The sequence below is a fragment of the Cygnus olor genome, chromosome 14 (genome assembly GCF_009769625.2).
Source record: "Cygnus olor isolate bCygOlo1 chromosome 14, bCygOlo1.pri.v2, whole genome shotgun sequence".
Taxonomy (NCBI): domain Eukaryota; kingdom Metazoa; phylum Chordata; class Aves; order Anseriformes; family Anatidae; genus Cygnus; species Cygnus olor.
Genome location: NC_049182.1, coordinates 5,724,592 through 5,748,983, shown reverse-complemented (window position 1 = coordinate 5,748,983; position 24,392 = coordinate 5,724,592). Strand labels below are relative to the sequence as shown.

Below are 24,392 nucleotides of genomic sequence, written 5' to 3'. Positions count from 1 at the left end.
GAGAGGGTAGCTTGACAGCCGCGGGATTTGGTGACATATTTTGATGTAAGTATAACACTGTATCGTAGTTACGTGGTATATGCCGATTATGTTAATAGTGTATACCTATTAAGGTTTGCTAATGTACTACATTTCAATAAAAAGCAATTTAAAAGTACAACGCTTGTGAGCTTGGTGTCTCTCAAAGTACGGGAGGCTGAGAGCATCGCACAGGAACTCCGGCGCAGACCTCACAGGGTATTGTAGAACAACACTGCTAAAGGATCCATTTTCAGAGAACATTTTTCCTACTCTATAGAAAACACCGATTTATTTGGCTATACCAGTGCCTAGAAATCTGAGGCCATTAAAAGCCACATGGCTCAAGGTGGCACGTTAGCATCTAGGAAACACCAGCCCACGTTCCTGAAGCGTTTGCCACCTGGAAGGTGCCAAGCCACCCCCAGTCCCAGGGTGCGTGGGGCAGCATTTGAGCATCTCTCCGTCACCCGCTGCCCCGGGGACCAGCCCCGTGCTCAGCCCCTTCCCGCAGCAGATCCAGCACTCAGAGGCCAGCACGCTGCTCCCACACAGAGCCATGCTATCACGATGAAGGCAGAGCCTTGAAGGCTCAGCCAGCTAATAAATATTTATATCACAGTAGCACACAAAGGCTCCAACCGGGATTAGGGCAGTGCACTAACACAGAGGATAAATCATCCCAGGGCTGAAGGATTGATGGCCTAACGAAAACACGGCATTCCCGCCCTCCTGGGAGCCTGGCAGTAAGCAGGGGGATGGTAGACGCCAATATTTTCTGCTGTTGTGACACTTTCAGTATTTGTGGGGAGATTCTCTGATGGTTATTAAAACAAAAACAGCGGCCAAGAACCGGGGAAGCACCATGCCTCCTGCTCCACTGCTGCAGGAACCCACCGCAGGCTTGAGTGCTGGCCACGACAGGCTCCAGCTCTGCCAAAGGAGAGGATCAAAATGAAGCCAGCAGCTGGGAGGAGGTGCAGGGTCAAGCCTGAGCCGCCAGAGGTGCTCAGCAAAAAGGGTAAATGTCCTCACTTCTCCCCAAAGCAGCGGTGGAACCGCTGGCAGAGTTGGAGCCTATTCCAGGGCCGGGGCCGCAGCGCTGGGAGCCGCCATTTGGGGAGCAGGCCACAGCCCCACAGAGCCACCTGTGGAGCTGTGCACCGGTAAATTAGCGTGTACAACGGGAGACAGCATTTAAATAATCCCTGTTAGTTAATGTCAATGGATCCCACAGGGCTGCAGGGGGAGATTTTTTACTGCCTGGTGTTAGTATGTAAGCATTAGTATGTCAAATTATAGCTGTCCTGGCAAAGGTCTCCCCAGTTCCCAACAGGACAGCGGCGAGGGCAGTGCTTTCTGCAGCACACAGCTCCCTGCAGCCGCTGAGGTGCAAAGAACGGGAACCGGAGGAGCGGTAAAGCAGGCAGGTAAATCCCACCGCACAATATCCGGGAGCAGGATTCGAACCCACGACCTCCTCGCTGCGGAGCCTGCGGAGCGGGCCGCGGCGCCACGGCGGCAGCACGGCACCGCCCCGCTGCCGTGCGGGGCCCGGGCCGCCAGGGGGCGCGATGGCGGCCGGCGCGGCCCCGTGACCGGGCGGCGCGGCGCGGCCCGGCCGCTCCCCCTGCGCCAACCCCCCCCCAGCGCTCCGGCCGGGCCGGGCCGGGCCGTGCCGGGCCGAACCGAGCGAAACCGGGGCCGGGCCGAGCCGCCGCCATGTGGCTGGGGCCTGAGGAGGTGCTGCTGGCCGGCGCGCTGTGGGTGACGGAGCGGGCCAACCCCTTCTTCTTGCTCCAGCGCCGGCGGGGACACGGCAAAGGGGGCGGCCTCACGGGTGAGGCGCGGCGGGGTTGGGGGCAGGCTCCGGCCCGGGGGGCGCTGAGGGGCCGAGAGAGGCGCGGGGCTGCGCGGGGGTTTTGGGGGACCCGGGGCGGGCGGCGTGAGGGGGCCCCGGCCTTCTCCGGGACACCCCCGGGCGGCCTCGGCCCTCCCCGCCTGGCCCGGGAAAAATTGGGTTGGGATAAAGGGTTTTGGGGTCACTCAGGTGGCCTCGGGTCCTTGGGGTGTGCTTCATACCCCCCAAAAAAAAGGTTTAGGTGGGGGAGAGCAAGGTGTGGTTTGTAACGAGCGTTGCTGTGATACTCGCAGACATCGCTGTGGTACTCGCGGCTATCGCTGCGATAGAGGTATCGCTGTGGTACTCGATAGAGGTATCGCTGTGGTACTCACAGATAGCCCTGTGGTGCTCCTACATATCTCGGGGACGCTCACGGTGCTGTGCGTGGACGGAGGTGAAGTCATGCGGTAACTGACAGTCATACAGCTGAGCGGCAATGGGTGTGTGTGCCTGGTGTCCATGGCTGGGGACAGGGACCGTTAAACGAGCATAACTGTGACCAAGGCACGAAGTGAACGGCGACAGAATTCCCTCCCTTCTCAAACACCCCGTTTATATGCAGAAGTCTGCACAGTTATGTAAATAATAAAAAGGTGCCTGTTGCGTCGGTTGAGTTACGCACAACCAGCCTCATGTATTGGCCTTGTGGACCAAATACAAAAAATACAAACTACAGAAATGACACAGTTGATAAACATCCTGAGCGTATTTCATCTTTTTCACAATACTTAAAATGGTTTTGAATTACTCTCTTATGTAACATGGTTTGTGTAATTTCGTGTGTGAGCATATAAATGTATTCTGGAATTTCCCAGTTTCTTTACAAGGAGAAGTCACTCTTGGCACTGCTCTGGACGATTAAACATTTAGACTGATCTTTTCTTAAGTGGTTGAAGCTTTGAGCCAGTTTATTTCTTGAGCAAGTCCAGCCTGAGGAGAGTCTTCTCCAGAGCCCCTGCGTGCTGGGAGCCACATGACCTCCTTACAGAGCTGTACAGCTGCAAGTTCACATCTGGGAGTTAGAATGTAGATATTCGGCCAAGCTAACAAGTTGTTCAAATCGCTGTTGTACTCAGGTTCTTAAACATGTCTTGTTACTGGTGCATGTGTCAATAAATATGACACATCCAGTGTTGTTATAGAAAGTATACAAAATGAGTTTTTAATCCATATTCTGCCAACAACTATACACAAGATACCTAGAGCCAAAACAGATTCTGTTGTGCTGGATGCATATGTATTTGTTTTAAGGATTACCAAACCCCATGTGGATGGTCTCTGGATGATCTTGTTGTCTGTGGTACTTCTCTTGAAGTAGGCTCAGTGATAGGTCCTTAATCTATTGTTTGCTTTTGGGTAGCTGAGGGGGATAAGGGGGAGGAGGAGGAAGTTTCACAGATAGTGAAAGATACAGATGAGTACAATTTGCTCAGGCTCACACAAAACGTAGGGAGGATGGCAGGGAATCAGGCCTGGGTCTCCTGAATAGCACTCCAGAGGAGCAACTGTGCTCTCTCTCCCTGTTCTAAGGTTAGAAAATGAAATCATGAAGATGTTGCAAAATTAATTTATGCTAAAGGTGCTCGTAGTACATTATATAGAATTAATAAAACAAAGTATCATCTTAAATATTTGATTTAACTAGCAAATTGATGTAATTGAAATGAATGGATTTGCTTTACGAAGTCTAGTGGCGGTCAGCATTTACTTTTGAAAATGCCTGCCTTTTTATTTAACATCATATTAAAAAAATAACTTCTGAATTACCGAATTTTGGTTCTCTACCTGCATTCTTTATTTAATTGAAGTACCTATAGGAGCATCACTGAAACCTGGGAGTACCAGTTTTCTAGAACTATTTGGTTCCATTTTGGAGTGGACCTTGCCTTCTGTTTGCATAGGTGATGCTGAAAGATACGGTATTGAAAACTCTTTCATGTTCTAGTTCGGTGGCTTAAAAAACAGTTAGTAGCAGAAGCACGGAGATTCTGGGGACTTCATATTCTTGTTGCAATCATTTGGATGCAGTGATGAAAGATCTTAGAGGCTTATGGGATTATTGCCCGCACTGAGGACAAAGCTCAAATTTTCAAAAAGTATTTTTCAGACAAAGTTAATCTGAAGACGTTCCACTTTAACTGTCTCTCCTATTTGTCCAGATCCCATGGAGAAAAATGCATTTAGTTTCATTATAAAACTCTCCTAGGAAGGCAGAGGATCATAATGAGGTTTAGTAGTTATTTAATTGCCATCTAAACTTCAGCCATTAACAGTGAGATTACCTTTGGTGGCTCATAGGTAATTTGCTTTCAGTGACTGGATTTATGTCTTTGTTTTCTTGACCAAGTACCATCACAGGGTGCATAATAAGAACACTGGTACTTTTCTGTAGTGTCAGTGATGTATTTTTGCTTAACCCAATTCTTTGGTTTGGTATTGCATTGCTTTAATATCTGTATCTTTGCTCCCTAGGTCTCCTCGTGGGAACGTTAGATGTAGTTTTGGATTCCAGTGCCAGAGTTGCCCCGTACCGTATTCTGCACCAGACTCAGGACTCTCAAGTGTATTGGGCAGTAGCGTGTGGTATGTATTGACACGACTCTTGTCAGAGGCTGGATTCATGTTGTTCTATTCTCTGTTTTCTTCAGGTGATCAGTTACCCACATAGGAGTATTCTTTGACTGCTCAGGAAATTTTGGTGGGGCAGCGGGTGATGCCAGAAACGGCAAAACTTCTTGGTGGTGTTTAAACTATAGGTTGTGAACATAAGGCTCTGTAAAAGCTTCCGTTTCTGCAGCTGTTATGAAATTTGTATCTTCCAAGATATGTCGGTTTGTAGGGTCATAGTGGATTGCTCAGAAAATAAAGCTGTGATGACAAAGATTGCTGTGGGATAATGAGTGCTGTGCCAAAACCTGCTTACCAGGAACAGAGTACAAATGGGAACGTGTAAGGTCATTCAAAGTGCCAAACACTCTTGTGGAAATCTTCTTAGTGTTCTGATCCTTTTTTTTTTCTTCCGCTATTTCTGGCCTGTAATAGATGTATAGCTGTAGTATATCTGTAAAATATATTAATATATCTTTTTTAAAACAGCAAGAATTCTTGGCCTCTTGTACTTGACAGATGTAACTGCTGCGTTGGAATATTGTGGTACAACCTTCTGGTATCCAGTGGTGAACTTTGCTTAAGGCTTTAAGTCCTACTGGTTGCTGGAAAGAAAATATCTTAAGACATATTTGTTAGAGTGACTTTGTTTACAATAAGCATCTTCACTTCTCACTTTGTGGTTGAGAAGTAAAAATCTGAGCATGAAGTAATTATTTGCTAAGCCTACAGATGTTGAAACCTTGTTTTCCCTGTTCCCATCTTGTCCCCAGGCAACCAACACAATATTCGCCCTTGCAGAGCTGCTTAAATTCAGCAGGAGAGAGCCTTAGAAATTGCTGTGTTCCACAGAAACTCAGTTTCCCTTTTGACGAAGGAGGAGGCAGAGAAGAAGAAAACAGGAAAATAAGATGGCAGAACAGAAACTGAATAGGAAAAAAAAGAAAAAAAAAACAAAAAACAGAATATTTAGTAGCCACACATGGTGCAAATCATTCTGTAGTATCTTGACACTCAGTGAGTGTGTTTTTGTACAATTTCAGTAGTGCATTAGCTGATATTCTCAATATTTCAGTTACTTTGAAGTAATGCAGCATGGTAGAATGAGATGGGCTATATAGCAACTGTATGGAATTTGATAAATTATTATACTAGAACAAATACATTATACTCATCCAAAGTACTGTTTTTAATTATATCATATATTCTCGTGTTACTGTCAGAAGAAGAGTACTGGCATTCACTTGAAGTTATAAAATTTACATGGTTCCCTAGCTGAAGAATGTCCATCTTTAATGTATGGTTTGTCGTGTGTAAATACTAGCGGGCAACGTTCTGGTTAGGCATGCAGCTTCAGCCTTCTGCACTTTGTTCTTAGAACTCTTCGTAGGAATTGCAGAATTTTAGTCATTTAGTGTATGTTATTCTAATGTTGTTTGTAGAAAGATCTCAACTATTGAGACCTGTCTTTTAGCAGTTTGTTTGCTGTCGCTTGGTGAGAGATGCAGGTCATGAAACAAACTAGAAGATGAGATTTATTCCCCCGCCACTACTGCTTGTCTGTTGGTGTGTTTGGTTGTTGTTGTTGTTTTTGATGACCAAAGCATCCTGTAATTGATAATTCTGCGCTCTTAAAATTAGCCATTTTATATTATTCAAAATTAGTTATGCTTCAAAAACAATGTCAAATGGCTCGAATAAACATCAGGTAAACTTATATACAAAAGCAGAAGAAACTATATTTGATGTCTAATCCATGGACATGTACACAGAAACTCGAATTCGTAGTCCTGCAGTCCTCTGAGACAAGACAGCTTATTTGCTTCTTGTTTTTGGTTTCAGGTTCTGGGGTTATTTTTGCTTATGAAACCACAGATGAGCTGGGGTTTGGTTTTGTGGCCAGGTATCCAACTACAAATACACAAATATTGTTTCTTTGCTGAAGCAGCCTCTTAAAAAAGAAAGTCAGGTAGAGCAGTAGCTTTAGGGGATGTTGGTGTTTCCTGCTGTTTTCTCCATTGCCATCGTTAACCACATGGAGGGGTTTAACATTCTAGCAGAGAATTTGAGTAGTGAGGGGCATGTTATTAACATTTTTACATATCCCATTGCTTTTGTTTGAAACTTCAAAAGATGAATCTACTGGAATTTGGCAATGAGAAACTTACAAGTGTCTGACTTGCAAATTCAGTTTTGTCGGCGTTTAATGTTGTTTCTTATTTTCTTAAAAAATTAAATTGCTTTTTTATTTCTTCTGCATAAAAGAATAGAGTAATAGCCGTTGATAGAGGTGAAGAAATCTTTTACTAAACATAAATCTCTGAAACAATTAAGGGAACAAAACGTTAATGAAAGCAACTTTTTATAGAAGAGTTCATTAAACTGGCTACACAGTGAAGCTTGTCCTCTGTGAACCTTGTGGGCTATATGGTTAAAGACAACTAACTGTTTGATACAAGTTTTGCTGAGACCTTTTTTTTCTTTAAGAAAGCAAAGAACATAGCATCTGACATTTGAATACTTTGGTTGCTTTTTGTTTTGTAATTGTGTGTTCTCTGCTGCCCATGAAAAATGAAACCCCTTTGTAGGTGTAAAAAGTTTGATTGTTCTGAAATTTCAAGTTTCTTCTGAAAGTTCATTATTTTTATCCTAGACTATTAGGAATTAAAAGAGTACTTCTTCTGTGGAGCGTAAGAATGCTTTTTGTCTGGGAAAAAAACAAACACTTTGCTGTGTAATTGCAAATAAGATGATGTGTTGGTAGTGTGCTTATTATCCTCAGTGGCAACTGAGACATTTCATTAGAAACATAATGGTGTGTATATAATATCCTCAACATGTATACAATTGGTGTGTTCGATGTTTCATCACTGTTTGGTAATTATTAATTTACTGCTATAAACTTGGAGAAAAAAAGAGCTTGTTCTAATTTCTTTTTTTCTTTGCTCTTCCCTTCATCTTTCATCCCTTCAACTAGGATCATCTCGTAAAGAGATCACAAAGCACTGGGAATGGCTGGAGAATAACTTACTGCAGACTCTATCCATCTTTGATAACGAAGAAGATATCACCACCTTTGTCAAGGGCAAGATACATGTAAGGGACATGTTTCCCTGAAAGACTTCTAGATCCTGATAAAGAATAGGGAGGTGGTATTAAGAACTTTTTTACCCTTGGGAGGGAGGAAGCAGGAGCTCCATTGCAGAGCTTCAGACATACATTTGAAATTGTCATGAAATGCATACAGTGTTGTCAGCATGACATTACGTCCATAACACTGGACAAATGTTGGGGGGGGAGGTTATGGGCAGTAGCTGTCAAGGAAGAGCCTACTTAGGGTAACTAATTAAAATCTAATCTCTTGTTATAATTCTTGCGAACCTCTGACACAGTGTTAAACTAAAGTTGATCTAGGAACAAATATGGGGGAGAGAATTCTAGTTTGTAAGCAATGCATTTGTGTTCCCGTGATGGTCTAGAGGCCATCTAGGATGTAAAGGAACTGAACCCTAACTTCCATGGGCGTTCAGACAGGTGTCTCTGCTTGTTGTGCAGTTAACACACTTCAGATGACCAGCCCACAGATTCTGCAGAGTAGAAACTTAACGTGCAGTTTTTTTATTGAACAGAAGCAGTCTGAGGCTTTTCTAATACTCGTCAGGTTTCTCTGTAGTTGCCGTGTGTCTGTGTGCGAGAGAGGTTGTGGTAATTTGTTTTTCCTTCTGGCTGGTCAAGATCTGACAGCTTGCAGAGTTCAGTGCTTCCTGACAGATGATGATCTTCCTGTTGAAGAAGCGTGTTTGCAAGTGAAAACAGACCAGTTCTCCTGCAGGGTGTTCAAAGTGTTACCAGACCAGCTGTGAGAAATGCAGTCAAATGTTAGATGTGAACACTAGCTGCGTGTGTTCAGGAGCAGATCAGCTTGTAGACTCCCAGGCTATCTGACTGCTCTTTCTACATGTCTACTGTTTCTCTAACTTGACAGGAGAAATGTTGACTGCTGCGTTGTGTTTCTTCTTTCTGTCTTCCGGATTGCTGCTGTGACCTTTAACTGTATATTCTGTCTGTCAGCAGGCATTTCTTATCTCTGTGTCTCTCCTCCCACGTCCTTCAGGGAATCATTGCTGAAGAGAACAAGAATCAGCAGCCCCAGAGCGAAGAGGATCCAGGTAAATTCAAAGAGGCTGAACTGAAGATGCGGAAGCAGTTTGGGATGCCAGAGGTGGAGAAGTTGGTCAATTACTATTCTTGCAGCTATTGGAAGGGGCGTGTACCCCGGCAGGGATGGCTGTACCTCACTGTCAATCACCTCTGTTTCTATTCCTTCCTACTGGGCAAAGAGGGTGAGTTATAAACTTACTAGTTGTTTTCCTGCTATTTCCCATGATCCTTTTGATGTGGGTGATCTTTCATGGGGACTTTTTTTCTTTTTTAAGCTGAATGGTATTTTGTTTTGTTTTGTTTTTTTTCTCTTTAGGAATCCTTTGAGCTCTGGCTCAACTTGTAGATCAGTCCTTACACTCATAGGCACTTCAGTGAAGTTTAAACTGCCAGGTTGTACAGCTGGGCTTTTACTTCCACTGAATTAGAGAACCAAGCAATTTTTTGACTTTAGTGAGTTTTGTTTGGGAACCACCACCTAGTATTTACAAAGCTTAAACCCCTGAGTACAAAGTTAACTTGCTAGAAAGAAAGAATTAAAACGTGAGTAATTGTAATTGAAAGCATTTAATGGATAGAAGAGAGTCCTTTGGAGCTGCATTATTTCTAGTCCAGCTATTCCCAAAGAATATTTCCAAGTATTTTTGGAGAACCCAGAGAAGTATAAAGAAAAGAAATGTGCATGTGTAAGAGGAGAAAAATACTGCTACGTTGAGAGCTTTCTTGCTGCTTGAGCTTCATTTCTGATTTTTGTTTCGTCTCAATTTGTAATAGTAGCTTTTTTAACTTTTTTTTCCTAGTGACACTGGTGATTCAATGGGTGGATGTAACCCAGCTAGAAAAAAATGCTACACTGCTGTTCCCTGAGTGCATTAAAGTGAGCACAAGGGACAGCGAACTTTATTTTTCCATGTTTCTTAACATCAATGAGACCTTCAAGTTGATGGAGCAGTTGGCTAACATAGCTATGCGGCAGCTACTGGATAATGAGAGCTTCCTACAGGACAAGTCCCTCCCAAAGCCCAGGAAGCCTCTTAAGAACATCTCTGCACTAAAAAGGTGTGTGTTTCCAGCAGTGAGAAGAGAAGACAGAGGAAAGGGGATTGTAGTAATAAATCAGCATTACTGTGTAGCTCTCAGGTGCCCTTGGGTTTTTCTCACTCTAGGCAACGCATCACTTATTTCAGTCATTAGCCCTCTGCCTGTTGTTTTTTTCCATCCCTAATTGGTATTGAATTCACATAAACCCTCATATCTTTCTCATGCATGAAGGTACAGACTAGAGGCTCTCAGAAGGACTTTTCAACTTCAAACTATTGAAAATCATATTTAAAAAAGAAAGTGTGAAAGAAGAAAATGACACTGTCCCCTTGGCCTGAAGTTCAAAATTTATAAAAATAAATAAATACGTTTATTGCAAAAAATCCTTCCACTGGGGACTGTTCTTAACAGTTTCTGAATCTGATGTAACATTTCAGTTTCCCAGATTTCTGTTCTGAGATGCGCTTGCCTATTTTATCTTGTATTGCAGGACATACCTTGTCAGTGAAGCATGTCTGAAGGCTGAAAGAGGAGTGAGATAAGGGGTGGCATCTCAGTTAGAGAAATGAATAGTAAGAATTCACAGCACAGTCTGGAGTTTGTTACTGGAATGAACACTTAAGCTAGTGTTTGTGTGGGTTTTTCAAGTGAGAAAAAAAAAACTCTTGGGACTGCTCTCTACTTTTCCCCAGAGACCTTGATGCTCGAGCCAAAAATGAATGTTACCGTGCCACTTTTCGGCTGCCCAAGGATGAATGCCTGGATGGACATACAGACTGTACCTTGTGGACACCGTTCAACAAGATGCACATTCCTGGCCAGATGTTTGTTTCCAACAACTACATCTGTTTTGCCAGCAAGGCAGAGGAGGCTTGTCATCTCATCATTCCTCTCAGGGAGGTGGGGATTTCTTAGCTGTATATTACTACAGCCTTTTATCTTTTTGTCTGCTTCTGGCTTTTGTGTCATGCTTTGCAGATAATGGAGAATCTGCTAGATCCAAATGTCCTGTGCCCTTGTCTTTGTCTTCTAGGTGACAATAGTTGAGAAGGCTGATAGTTCCAGTGTCTTGCCCAGCCCTCTGTCCATCAGCACTAAAAGTAAAATGACCTTCTTCTTTGCCAATCTGAAGGACCGAGATTTCTTGGTACAGAGAATCTCTGACTTCTTGCAGAGAACACCATCCAAGAAACCATGCGGCAGTGACAGGGAATGGAAGTGGAATTTGGGTGATGCTGGATGCGAGGTACTAAGGAAATAGGTGGGAGGAGCATTTGTCCACCTTTCAGGTGGACACTGGGATAGTTCTTGAAGGATGATATAAAGGAAAAGCCAGGACTGTAGCCACCTCTTCTCTACCACCTCCGTCTCCGGTCTGGCAGATATGTTTTGTATGACTAACTTTACAACAATAGAAATATATTATGTTTTTTATCAAAGTAAATGTTTGCATTTTCTAGGAAGTTCCAGAGTTGCCTTCCAGCAGCCCACTTGCAGTTAGCCCCACGTCTGCTCTCAACAATCGACCTGTCAACTTCTGTGCAGGAGAGGTCCCAACAGCCTCCCAGGGACTGCTCAAACTTTTCAGAAGAAATTCTGAGGAGCTCTTGGGACCCAAAGGGGTAAATGATATTTTGACTTAGAGCGATTAACTATAAATAGTGTTCAGTAGGTAGCAGATTTCCTGTCCTGTTCTGAGACTCTGTAAATGCATTTTCTCCCTAGCTTCTGTCACCTCTGCAGTATCACTGTCTGTCACCATGTAGTGCTGCATAGATGTAACCTGACCATCAGCTTACTGTATCGGGACTGAAATACATGAGTAGAGGCTGAGAAACCTGTGTTACTGTGCTTTTGGGATACAAATCAGTATCTGTGAAGAACTGCTTTTCTTCACATCAAAGCAGTAGAGAACTGGGGTCTCTGCTTCCTAGACAATCATCTTAGACCAAGGTTCTTGCATTTATGTAGAGATTTGCAAGGTGTAATATCATTGCACAGCCCATGTTACTGTTGTGGAGACAACTTAAAGCAGGTCAGAACTGATTCAGAGCAGTATAGATTAGCATACACCCTTTTATTCAGCAGGAAGAAGAAAATCTTTAGGTGTCACAGTGCATTTCTTTCATGAAATGGAGGCCCGAGTACCCAGAAATCACCTGTTATGCAAATATAAAAATGCTTTGATCTCCTAAAATGGCTTTGTTTGTTCCTGTGCAGGCAAAGGAGAAGATGAAGGAGGAGTCTTGGAACATTCATTTCTTTGAGTATGGGAGAGGGATGTGTATGTATCGCACTGCCAAGACTAGGGAGCTGGTGCAGAAAGGAATTCCAGAGAATCTTCGTGGAGAGCTGTGGCTACTTTTCTCAGGTAGGAGGTTATGCTGGATACTTTGGCAGCTAGCAGAAATAAGTGTTCTGCACATCTCAAGGGAAAAGGTCTAAATCACAGCTCATTTCAGAAGATATAAATCAGAAGTTAACTCCACCTGAATTATTCTTCATTGTGGTTTTGGACAAAAATGCAGTGATTGCATTACTAGTATGACTTTATGAGTGTAGTCGCTCTTTGATCAATTTTGTCTGAATTTCAGTGTTGGGACCTACACTCTAACCTGATGCTTTAACAAAGAGTTTGTTTCTATACTTTCATATCTGTTTGTAGTTGCTGAGTTCGTGTAGTGCTTCCTGGATGCCTCTTCTCTGACGCTGTGGGCATAGAGTCTGTATTCTGAAGCGCAAGAAGTGATGCAGTATTTTTTTGTCATTACAGGGGCTTGGAACGAGATGGTCACTCATCCTGGTTACTATGGAGATCTTGTGGAAAAGTCAATGGGAAAGTACAATCTTGCTACAGAAGAAATTGAGAGGGATCTGCACCGTTCTATGCCAGAACATCCTGCCTTCCAGAATGAGTTGGGAATTGCTGCCCTCCGGAGAGTCTTAACAGCTTATGCATTCAGAAATCCAACAATTGGGTACTGTCAGGTAAGAAAGAAGTCTTAGACTTATTAGCCCCTGCATGGTTACCATGACTGTATTGGATCTTTTCAGCAGTTCTTTGTTCAGTTTCAAGCTTTTCCTTCTTGCTGCCCGTGTGGTGGAAAGAAGTGATATTGCAAGGATCTCTTAATTATCCTTTGGATACAGCATTTATATAGACTTTGCACATTTCTGTTACATGTGGTGACACATTCTTTCGGTAGTTTTTCTGCTGTAGCTCTCCTTACTTCAAGAAAAGCATCTCCTGGTTTCCTTGAAATGAGCAATGAAATTGAGTGAATGGCGATGCACATGAGCAATATATCACAAATGAAGCCAGTTGCTTGTTTGCGAAACTACTCAGGAGAAATTCAGATTTGTTTTGTGTATTGCTATGCCATGAGAGGTTCTCGTTACATTGTTCTGTTACGATCAAAGCTTTTTCTGAAAACTTTGAAAATCATATATGGTCATGTTTATTAACAAAAGTGCTTCACAAAGAGTAGTTACATTATCTGCTGCCTCACAGAGGAACTGAAACAGGAAGGTTAATTGTCTCAAGGTCACCTAGTGACTCAGATACCAGTAAAAGCTGGAAATAAATCTGACTCTCAGTCCCACAAGACTGCTTTGCTGTAATCATGCTCTTTAAGTTTAGCTCATCTGTAATGACAGAATTTTCATGAACGTCTTCATGTTTCTCTCTCTCTGTATTTAATGCTGCCGGCACATAGGCAATGAACATTGTTACATCAGTGCTGTTGTTATACTGCAATGAGGAAGAAGCTTTCTGGCTCCTAGTGGCTTTATGTGAGCGGATGTTGCCAGATTACTACAATACAAGAGTAGTGGGTGAGTCTGTTAATTTCATGCTGGAGCCTGGATTTTCAGCTACAGTTCTATCAGCATCTCTCAGGAATATTTTGTTTCTTCAGAATTAATTAAATGCGATGGGTTTTAAAGATGAAGCACAAGCTTGTTCCCTTTAAAGTTGCAGGTATATGATGGAGGCATAGGAAGAGACGGTACAGGCTACCAAACTAAACAAGGAAGATGGAGTTGAGAATAATCTCCATCTATATATGTTGTGTTTATTGAGAACAGGGTAACAAATCTAAACAAATGTGTTAGTTTTAGTTCTGATGTTATGAAGCTGATAGGAAATCAAAGTGAGCTCACACTGTTTTGTTTAATAATTAATTAGCTTGGTTATAGTACCATGACCCCGCAAATTCAAGTTCTGACATTGTTCTTGTCTCTTTTCCCAGGTGCATTGGTGGACCAAGGCATCTTTGAAGAACTTACACGAGAGTATCTTCCACAGCTGTCAGAAAAGATGCAGGAGCTGGGAGTGATTTCTACCATATCCCTTTCTTGGTTTCTCACGCTCTTTCTCAGTGTCATGCCCTTTGAGAGTGCTGTGGTCATTGTTGACTGTTTTTTCTATGAGGGCATCAAGTTCATCTTGCAGGTGTCATTGGCCATACTTGATGCCAACATGGAGAAGTTGTTACAGTGCTGTGATGAAGGTGAAGCCATGACTATTCTGGGCAGGTACCATTACTTGTTCTTATTTATAGCTGAATGGTGATGGTACCCTTTTTAGTCGTCATTCCTTTCTGCCTTATAAGAGAGAGTCTTAGTTCCCATGAATTCCATTACATAGCAGGTCATAGAAATTTGTTTAGGGTGAAACTTGAGCACCAGAGATATTTGCTATTGCTTTCTGCAACAGCTGAAACAAATTTTCAGCTGAAGTATGAGCTGAGGAATCCCGTATTTCCAAAGTTGTTTGCTTTGTGGCATACTACATTCCTGTTTCTCAGTTTGAATTTGAAATCCACAGGGTTGCTTATCCAAAATTCACAGAAGAATTCTAATCCACTATTAAGAACAAGTCCTGGCAAGAATGGCCTTCTGGTAACAGAAAACTTTATCAAGCAGATATTTCACAAGTATAGGAAATAAAAGATTTCCTTGTTTGAAATGTGAATCTATCCTATTTACAGTAAGATCTTCAGCTTACTGCTGGGAGCCTGCTTTTGAAAAGAATAGATATCCCCAAAATAGAGTGAAAATCAGCTGTCTGTCGGAGATGTTGAGGATAGCATTGTAGGTTAGCTGGGAAAAATTAAATTTTCCTATATGTTTACATTAATAATACAAAGGAGTTAGGACTGATGCATTTAAGATATTACTGCTTTTCTTTGACACTAATCCTGGAGTCTTGGATCTGTATGTTTGTTTGTTTTCTCCACAGGTATTTGGACAATGTAGTTAACAGACAGAGCGTCTCACCCCCTATTCCCCACTTGCACGCCTTATTGACGAGTGGAGATGACCCACCACTTGAAATTGACATCTTCGACCTCATCAGAACATCCTATGAGGTCAGGTTCTGGCTTAGTTTTTGCCTAACTGATTTTTCTCTTATAAAATCCAGTTTTATACTTATGCAGCCAGAATTTGAACTGATTATAACTTGAGGTGCTCAAGGAGTGCATGCTCAAGCCATTAATCTTGTTTGGTATAAGTAGAGCCTAACACTTTTGACTATTGTGGGTTCCAAAGAGTCTCTGCAGCACCAGTGGAGACTGGCAAAAATCATGAGGTATGCTGCAGAAACATGGAAGCATCCCAGTTCATTTCCACAGTTTTTTCTCACAGTTTTGCTGCTGGTAAAAGGTTTCTGGGGGTTTTAGATCATCTCTGAGGGTCCACTACACTTGTTAAAGAACATGTAACTGAACAGGGATTATTTGTTCTTTAGGAGATGATGCTGACCTGGTCTGCTTTTTTTTTTTTTTTTTTGTAGAAATTTAGCAATTTGAAGGCAGATGACATTGAACAAATGCGTTTTAAACAAAGGCTGAAGGTGATCCAGTCTCTAGAGGATACAGCCAAGAAGAGTGTGGTATGTGACTCCCAGATTAAATGAGCTACTAAATGGCATATTAATGCGATGTGTTTTGCTTTAAGAATCTAGAAAGTTTGCCGTGTAGCAAACTTGGTTTTAAGTCACCTAAAGAACTTAATGTGAGAAATGGATTTTCAGTTTTCTTCAGGATCTTCAGTTTTCTTCTTCTAGTTAATCTAATAAAATGGTTTAAAGTGATGGGGCATGATCAAATGAGATACTTGGCATGGAGGGAGATAAAAACCACTTATAGGCCTTGTAATAGTCTCCACTGCCTTATGCTGTCTTTTTTCCTACTTGCCTGTAATCTTTGAGAAAAGCTAGATAGCAGATAATTATTTTTCTCCCATTTAGAGAGTATGTTAGCATGTTGAGGAATTTTACAGAAGGGTTCATGGCCAGAAAGGAGTATCGACATCTATTGCAACTGTCTCCCGCATCCCAGGTGGGGAACCTCGTCCATCTGTTTCTTTTGCTGTTGTTTTTCTGTGCATCTGAGTCAAATATCTGAAGATAAAAACAAGAGGGAGGAGCAACATAGGGTTCTCGGGGCTGCAGAAATAGGAAGTGATCAGTAATTTTTTTACTAGCTGCTTAAAATGTCAGTGGTTTCTGCTTGACCAGAAACTGTCTTCTTGACCTGTAATCCATAGCAGTGGAAGGTACTGGAATGATTGTTTTCTCTCCTCTCTTGTGTCATATCTCCTTGCAGTTGTTTTCTTCTCTTCTTTGTTACACAGATATTTCAGTGAGTCATACTTAATTTGTCTAGCTTTGAAATAAATAGCTCACTCTGTTTTCTCTCTAACTGTAGGTCCGAGCTGTGTCTAGTGACATTGGTTTCTCTATTGAAGAACTGGAAGAGCTGTATGTAGTGTTCAAGGTAAGAACCTATAGAAGTTATAGAGTGAGGAAGAATGTGTTCTGACACAGAACAAATGTCAGAACAAGTCAAAAAGGAAGTAATGATTCTGTTTTTATTCTTGATCCAACTTGTCAGAAGCAGATGTGGGGTTCTGTTGTATGTGGTGCAACCGAGACTGGTTCTATTACTACATGATTCTTGGGGGGCAAAGATGGTCAAACCGAGTTCACAGTGTTTGAATGATGCTTATTTAGAGAGCCCAGTCAAGGGAAAGGAATGTCACACAGCACTTACGGAGCTAGGATTGACTTATACCTCAGTTTTTATTCTCAAGTTTGCCATGGAGTTGCTCTGTAACTGTAAGTGCTTTGCCTCTGTTTGCCAGTGTATGTATTGTTTAAAAATAAATAATAAAAATACCATCAAACTGCATTTACCAAAGTCACTGCAAATTCAGTTCCACTATGCTATAGATTCAGAGTCCTAGTTCTAAAATCTGCATGTTCCCTTTGCAGTAAATACCAAGTTTCATTTCATTCAAACCTGAAATAATCTTTTTTGTATTTTTCACTTAAATATGTTCGATATGGTTTTGTGAAATCCCTGTCTCTTCCTTCACATCGTACTATTTTGTAGTGAAATAATGCTAGTAATAATGGTTGAGATAAACAGGGTGTCTGAAATATCTCGTCTCCGCTTACTTGGTGCCATTCTTGAGCTGTAAGAAAGTCTCCACTCCCATGGATTGTTGTAGTATAATGCAATCTGACCTATCAATCCTTTCCCTCCAAAGGCAAAGTATCTGATGAGTTGCTACTGGGGAAATAATCGTGCTGCAGCTGCCCGCCGAGATCAGAGTTTGCCCTACCTGGAGCAGTATCGCATAGACATGGAGCAGTTCAAAGAGCTGTTCGTCAGTTTGACACCCTGGTCCTGCGGTGCACATACACGTGTGCTGGCAGGACGCTTGTTCCGGCTTCTGGATGAGAACAGGGATTCTCTCATTAACTTCAAGGAGTTTGTTACAGGGATGAGTAAGTGGTATTTCTGGAGATCTTGGAATATTACAAAAAGACACTTTCTGTCCTCTTCCAAACAGAGAACTAAAAAAATAGATGGTGATGTTTGCACTGTCATGAAGGGAGGGTTGGCAGTCTTACAAGATGTTTCAGGCAGAACAAAAGATGCCTTTTTCCTGCTAGAATGTCTCCCATTTTGGGAAACAATAGGTGGCAAACCTACAAGATGATGCTGTGCTGGGGATATTTCTTTGCTGTTTCTGCAGAGGTCTTTATTCAGCTTAGCATTTCCTCATCGCATTGGAACTCATTCTGTTTTGAGCTTGTGTGCAGAGGGTGATTCTTTATCCTAACTGCTATTTTTCTTACTCTTCTGATTTATTTATATTTTTACTTGCAGGTGGGATGTACCATGGTGACCTCACTGATAAACTCAAAATACTTTACAAACTTCATCTGCCTCCTGGTGAGTGATTGCTTCCATATACTGCTACTAGTGGGCACGGTCTGTTCTGACATGCAATAGAAAAGGGATGCCTCGTGAGTTTTGCTGATGAAATGGGTAATACCCATGTTCAGTTACCTTGGAGATCTTAACATTTCTTTCTCTGTGAGTACAGCTCTGAATCCAGAGGAGACAGAGTCTGCTTTGGAGGCCACGAGTTATTTCACAGAGGATGTTACGACAGAAGGTAATGCAACACTTTGTGCCTGTACCTCTCAGTTTAGGTAGGAGTTGCAGCACAAATCCATGTGCTGTGAATGGTGATTTTTGCAAGGCATGGTCTCATGGTGGGCAATATGTTAAGATTGCCAATGGTTTTGAGTTGGCTGCTGTTATTGCATGATGGGAAAGAAGTTCGGAGCTTAAACTGCTGAGCACCCATTTCATGCGGGACACAGCACGCTCTGAAGCACAATCAGAGACTGCTGAGAAGGAGCAGTGTGCTTTTACCAGTTCCTGTCTCTCACCCTGATTTGGGTTTTTCATGCAAGTCTCATTGTCTCTCTTCTTGTTTTTGTTTCTTTCTCTGTGTGGCCTTTTCTTCTGTTTTATCTGGGATATTGTCCCCTCAACCCCTCTTTCTGCTGCTCCAGTATCTCCTTTTGTCTCAGAGCTGGATTTCTGCCTGCCCTGTGAGTCTCAAGGTCAGTCCATGGATTATGTGCACACGTTGAACATGGCTGTAATGCTGATATTTTCTGCCAGCACCAACATGCTATTTTAAATGCTCTGAAGTTGCTTGTGCTCCTCTCTCATGACATTCCCTCTGTGAATAAAGTACTATAAGTAATTAAACGCACTTCAATATATTCTACCTGTTGCGTTTCAACCTTGGCCAAAATAGGTTTTGTCCATCTGAAGTATGGACAAAGTATGTTGTTTGTGCTTAACGTTTACCAAAATGGAATAATGCTCCAAAAAAAAAGAGTTCAATAAAAGGGGTAGTTGCACTGTTTGGTGCTAGATGGCTAACTGAATAAGTCTGAGCTCAGACAAGATTTCCTGTGTAGTCTAGTGACAATATAGGAAGTGAAATTCATAAAGTTAGACTCCGCAAATTACTGCCAAAATGTCTGCTCAGCCCATGAGTAATGGACAATGTAGACATTAGTCACTTACCCTATGTGCTCAGTAGTGGATTAGTTTTTTCCATTTGTTATCTTGCTTTGGATAACTGAACTTTTGTCTTTAAGCCATGTCATTGCTTAGGTGCCTTTCATGTCTGTTTCACCCTTTCTTTTAGAGTTCTACCACCTCCCCCAGCTGTTTCACCCACTTTTTCAGTGTGGCTTCTTTTTTTCCAGTTTATCCCAACACCCTCACACTTATGTCCTGTGGGAGTGTGTGATCTAGCTTCTATTAAATATATCCATACATGACTTTAATTTGGATATGAGTAGTCTTATTTTCTTCATGTGTTGTGTTGTTGAAAATCAGATATGAATGACTTTTTAATAATTCCATTATTTTTAGAAACCCCAGAAGACAAAGGAAGGAGAAATGACAATGGTCAAGAAAAAGGTAATTTCGTCATAAAGAGACCACATTCCAGTCTTGTTTCTATCACATTATCAACTTTGTTGTCCTTTGCTGTATCATGGAGACCTTTCAAAGTGTCCCGCATGGACAGTGATGAAGTGGGACGTGAGCTGCAAAGTAGCCCTCTCTCATGCCTTACTGCTCTGACTTTTTAGCCTACCAAGATCATAACATTTGAAAATCACGTTTGGTTAGTTATCAACTAACAGAATTCTTTTATTAGAAGTCAGGCTAATGAAGGAGTGTTAAGATTGCAGCCCAGAAGGCCAAGTGTATCCTGGGCTGCATCAGTAGAGGTGTGGCCAGCAGGTTGAGGGAGGTGAGTGTCCCCCTCTACTCTGCCCTTGTGAGGCCCCTCCTGGAGCGCTGCATCTAGATTTGGGGCCCCCAAAACAAGAAAGATGTGGACATGGACCTGTTAGAGCAGGTCCAGAGAAGGGCCACAATGATGATTAGAGGCTGGAGCACCTCTCCTATGAAGAAAGGCTGAGAGAGCTGGGGATGTTCAGCCTGGAGAAGAGAACATTCCGGGGAGACTTTACTGGAGCCTTTTAATAGTTAAAGGGGGTTTATAGAAAAGACGGAGAGCAACTTTTTACATGGGCAGATTGTGATAGGACAAAGGGGAACAGTTTTAAACTAAAAGAGGGAAGATTTAGATTAAATGTTCAGAGGAAATTCTTCACTCAGAGGGTAGTGAGAGACTAGGCCTGGTTGCCCAGAGAAGTTGTGGATGCCCCATCCCTGGAAGCGTGCAAGGACAGGTTGGCTGATCTAGTGGGTGGCATCCCTGCCCATGGCAAGGGGGTTGGAACTAGATGCTCTTTAAGGTCCCTTCCAACACAAGTCATTGTGAAGATTATTGCTCTACTGAATTTTATCAGATAAACCAGCAGAAAACAATGCAGCGTTCCTGATAGATGCTTTCCTGAGCTGTCAATAAAACCTGCTTCCAATGCACTTTTTGCTGACGGGGGGTTCTCTTTGTCTGAAACCATTAACCACCTGGCAGTAGTGCCTCGGTCTTGTTTTGCAGAGGAGAAAGGTACCAGTCCACAGGACTATAGATACTACCTAAGAATGTGGGCCAAGGAAAAAGAGTCCAAGAAAGAAACTATTAAAGATCTCCCCAAAATGAGCCAGGTAAGAAGTGAACCTGAAGGTTTCTAGTTAGATGACGGACAGCTTATTGGAGAATTCAAAAATATGTGGCAGCTCTTTTGCCAGCATGCTCAGTCCAATGCCAGTAGATTGCCTTGCTCTTCTGGTCTGGTGAGCTTTAGAAGCCTCTAGTTCTATACAGTTGCGTTTAATTCCTCAGTGGGCACGTAGCTGGCTATCAAAATCCTTTGTTTCCACCAGTCAAACGTGTTTGATTCTATGCCTTCCAGATCATCTTTTCCTGTACGACCCGCAATCTTTGTTTTCCCTCTACAGCAGTATGTTTCAGATATGCCATCAGTCATACAAACTTGTTTGGCTTTTTGGTTTTGCATTGCCTCAAGTTAAAGCTTCTTGGTAGAGAGCAAAGAATGTGTTTACAAGAGAGTCTGATGACTAGTGCCATCTTTTCTGTCTCTAATTTCCTTTATGGGTGCTTTTTATACCAGTTTGGAAATGTGTAGAAGCTGACCACAGAAGAGTAGCAGTAAAACTTCAGGTTTTCTCAGGTGTGAGCGTGTTAGCATTCAGTTCATCTGGCAGCAAAAATACTGCCACTATTAAATTCCTAGCTGTCTCTCAGTTTAACCTGTACAGCAGAGAGAGAAGAGTTTGCCTGATTTGGACTGTTCTAAATCAGTAAAAGTCACTACTTGACGGGGAGGCAAATAAATGAAGAGTCAGGCAAGGTAGTGCCTGTTGCTTCATCTACCACTGTCAACTTTTTACATCCTTAAGTACGATTTTTGGTCTTTGTCTTTGAAAGGAACAATTCATAGAGTTATGCAAGACCCTTTACAACATGTTCAGTGAGGACCCCGTAGAACAAGAGCTGTACCATGCAATTGCCACTGTAGCCAGTCTCCTTCTGCGAATTGGGGAGGTTGGAAAGAAGTTCTCCAGCAGACCTGTAAGGAAGTCTGAGGACTGCAAAACAAACAGTACCCAAGATCCCGTGAGTGAAGAGGAATCACCAACATCTGAACAGAGTCAGAATTCGGCAGTGGAGCAGCAACCCCAAGCTGACCATGAGGACAAAACCTGCGGAGATCCTCAGCCCGAAAAAAACCAGCAGGAGAACCAAACTCTAGGAGATGGGTCAGGGGAAGGACAAGGCTCTCCTTTGCAGCTGCTATCAGATGACGAAACCAAAGATGATTTGTCCATGTCTTCCTACTCCATGGTCAGCACAGGCTCCCTGCAGTGTGAAGACATTGCAGATGACACGGTCCTGGTTGGTTGTGAAGGTGGCAGTGCAGCTGCCAGGTACGGCAGTACCATTGACACTGACTGGTCAATCTCCTTTGAGCAGATCCTAGCTTCCATGCTGACTGAGACAGCCCTCGTAAACTACTTTGAGAAAAAGGTCAACATTCTCCAAAAGATCAAAGATCAGAAGAAGGTGGAGAGGCAGTTCAGTTCATCCAGTGACTACGAACTTTCCTCCGTGTCAGGGTGAACTCAAAGCAGTAATTGTCTTTGGGAAATGAAACAGGGAGATAATGTGGCAGATGGCAGGATGGTTTGATATTTTGTTTGTTTTTTTCTGTTGTTGTTGTTCTTTAATCAGAGACCAGTAACTACACAATTATGATAGATTCTGATCGATATGGGGCTTCAGACAGTGACTGCTTTGTGTAGGTGCTTTTTTGGCTACTTGGGCTGGCAGAATTAGATTTACATTCTCAAGAGCCATTAGAACCTAATAGCCCCTGACATACAGAATTACCACCGTAAATTATGCATGTCTGCCTTTTGCTATCTTTTATTTTAATGAAGTTTTATTTCAGACAGTAACTGCTCCTTGCCTGCCCTTGTTTGCTGTAGGTTCCTGGGTAACTTGCACAGCAGATGCAGCCTGGCTTGAAACCATGTTCACATCTGGCTGCAGTCTGAGAGCTCATGCAGTGTCCTCAGGTGCTATAGGACCCTGACCTATAAACAGTCTTGTAAGTTCTTCAGTGCTGTTCTGTGACCCAGCAGCTATAATGCAGATGTGTCCCACTGCTCCCAGCACTCCAAGATCTAAACACAAACATTCTCGGATCTGCTGGTTTCTTTCAGATGTGATTTGGCATTTTCATAACATACGATGACTTTTTTCTTATTCAGCATTCAGGAGACGGTTTTCAGATAAACTCGGTTTTCTAGCTTTTGCTCTTCTAATTCGTTGAAAGCCACTGTTTTTAGTTCGTCTGGGAAGCCACAAGCTCCTTGACTTCAGTGCAGAAGTAATATTAAGTCAATCAATGGGCCCGTGACAGTTGTAAGGAGGAGAGAGTATGTTCCTGACGTACAAGTCAGTGAATCAGCCTCAGCATTGCAGATCTGTGGCACACCGGTCTGCTGGATTTTCCCTGTTGGTACAGAAAATACTCATTTTTGTGCTGAGTCTCTTTGTTTTTTTTATTTTTTCTTTGCTAACTAGCCATGGGTCCAATTTTCAGAAAGACTCCTAAGAATACTGTGATCAGTCAGCCCTTGCAAATGCTGGGGATAGGAAGGTTTGCAGGAGTGCTGTGCCACCTGCAGCTGCTGAGGGTGTCCCTTCTGAACATCTCGTGTACAGTGTCTAACCACGGACGTGCTCGTAGAAACTGCTGCACATCAGAGGGCTTTTACACCTGAAGAGGAAGACGTCAAAGCAGTGTGGTGCTCTGCCATCAGCCCGTTATGGGAAACCCGAATAGACTAGATCTCTTTCCAGTTAAGGAGGTTAAATAACTGGGAGGCCGAGCGACTGCTCTCTAAATCAGCAAAGCCCAGAAGAAACTAAGAGTTAGCCTTCTGGTAGCAGGGCATCCGCTCCGAGGAAGGAGAATTAATGCTGTTTGTACAGCTAAATTCATCTCAGTGCACAAGCATCTGCCTCGAAGGGCCAGAGCGAGAGATGCTGGTGCTCAGCAAGAGCAAACCCCGCACCGAAGGCAAGGGTTGCTACAGCTTTTGGCTGGCAGTGGGAATATAAAGGCTGGGAAGGACGCGTGTGGTCGGATGTTCCCATGTAACACTACTCGGTGTGCTACTCAGTGTTAGTTCCCCCTCGTGACGTTCTCTCTGTGTATTCACAGCTCGTACATATTTCTTATTTTCCTGCCTCCTCTGTCCTGTAGCCGGAGAGCAGCCATGAGTAAAACCGCTTTTACTAATTATTCAGTAATTTATTGTAATTTTTTTAAAAGTACAAATTCTACATGTGATTTTACACTGTCTGTCTGTCTTACCTGTCATGTACTCAATAAACGAACCAGAACCCTGTGGGCGGCCCGGGCTGCCTTTTTTTCTCTCGTTTGGTCCCTGAGCTCAATGAACGGTGCTTGGTCCTTGGCCGTGGCAGTACCCTTAAAGGGCAGACTCGGTGGGGCTGCAGCCAGTCTTTATTATTATTCCGTGTATTTATTGATGTGTATTTACTTACCGCTGTGTGGCTGGAGTGAATCTCTATTATTATTATTATTATTATTATTATTATTATTGTTGTTGTTATTGTTATTATTGTTATTATTATTATGTGTATTTATTTACCGCTGGGGCGGGGCTTAGCATACCTCGGGGTGAGGCTTCGCGAGCTGGGGGCGGGGTTTGTGCGGCTGGGGGCGGGGCTTAGCATACCTGGGGGTGTGGCTTCGCGAGCTGGGGGCGGGGTTTGGGTGAGTGGGGGGTGTGGCTTCGCT

General features: G+C 42.8%; 1 protein-coding gene across 2 annotated transcripts; it reads left to right on the top strand.

The window, feature by feature from the left end:
• Positions 1-1,596: 1,596 nt before the first annotated feature.
• TBC1D9B (TBC1 domain family member 9B) lies at positions 1,597-23,974 on the top strand. 2 transcript variants are annotated; one of them, XM_040573452.1, is made up of 22 exons: positions 1,614-1,858; positions 4,394-4,504; positions 7,506-7,624; positions 8,643-8,871; positions 9,490-9,748; positions 10,423-10,630; positions 10,764-10,976; positions 11,191-11,352; positions 11,951-12,101; positions 12,504-12,718; positions 13,447-13,564; positions 13,981-14,266; positions 14,973-15,102; positions 15,528-15,626; positions 16,444-16,512; positions 17,288-17,528; positions 17,914-17,979; positions 18,134-18,205; positions 18,612-18,662; positions 19,492-19,539; positions 20,594-20,700; positions 21,485-23,974. In XM_040573452.1, exons 1-22 carry the CDS (start codon positions 1,741-1,743, stop codon positions 22,175-22,177), a joined length of 3,765 nt encoding a protein of 1,254 aa, XP_040429386.1. In that variant the 5' UTR covers positions 1,614-1,740; the 3' UTR covers positions 22,178-23,974. The 2 variants fall into 2 exon arrangements, with proteins under 2 accessions (XP_040429387.1, XP_040429386.1); XM_040573453.1 differs by lacking the exon at positions 18,612-18,662 and having other exon boundaries at positions 1,597-1,858.
• Positions 23,975-24,392: the final 418 nt, after the last annotated feature.

Coding starts and splice junctions, on each gene's coding strand:
- TBC1D9B (XM_040573452.1), top strand. CDS start 1,741: ATGTGGCTGGGGCCTGAGGAGGTGCTGCTGGCCGGCGCGCTGTGGGTG. Junction 15,103..15,527: donor TCATCAGAACATCCTATGAG/GTCAGGTTCTGG, acceptor TTTTTTTTGTAG/AAATTTAGCAATTTGAAGGC. Junction 18,663..19,491: donor CCTGCCCTGTGAGTCTCAAG/GTCAGTCCATGG, acceptor CATTATTTTTAG/AAACCCCAGAAGACAAAGGA.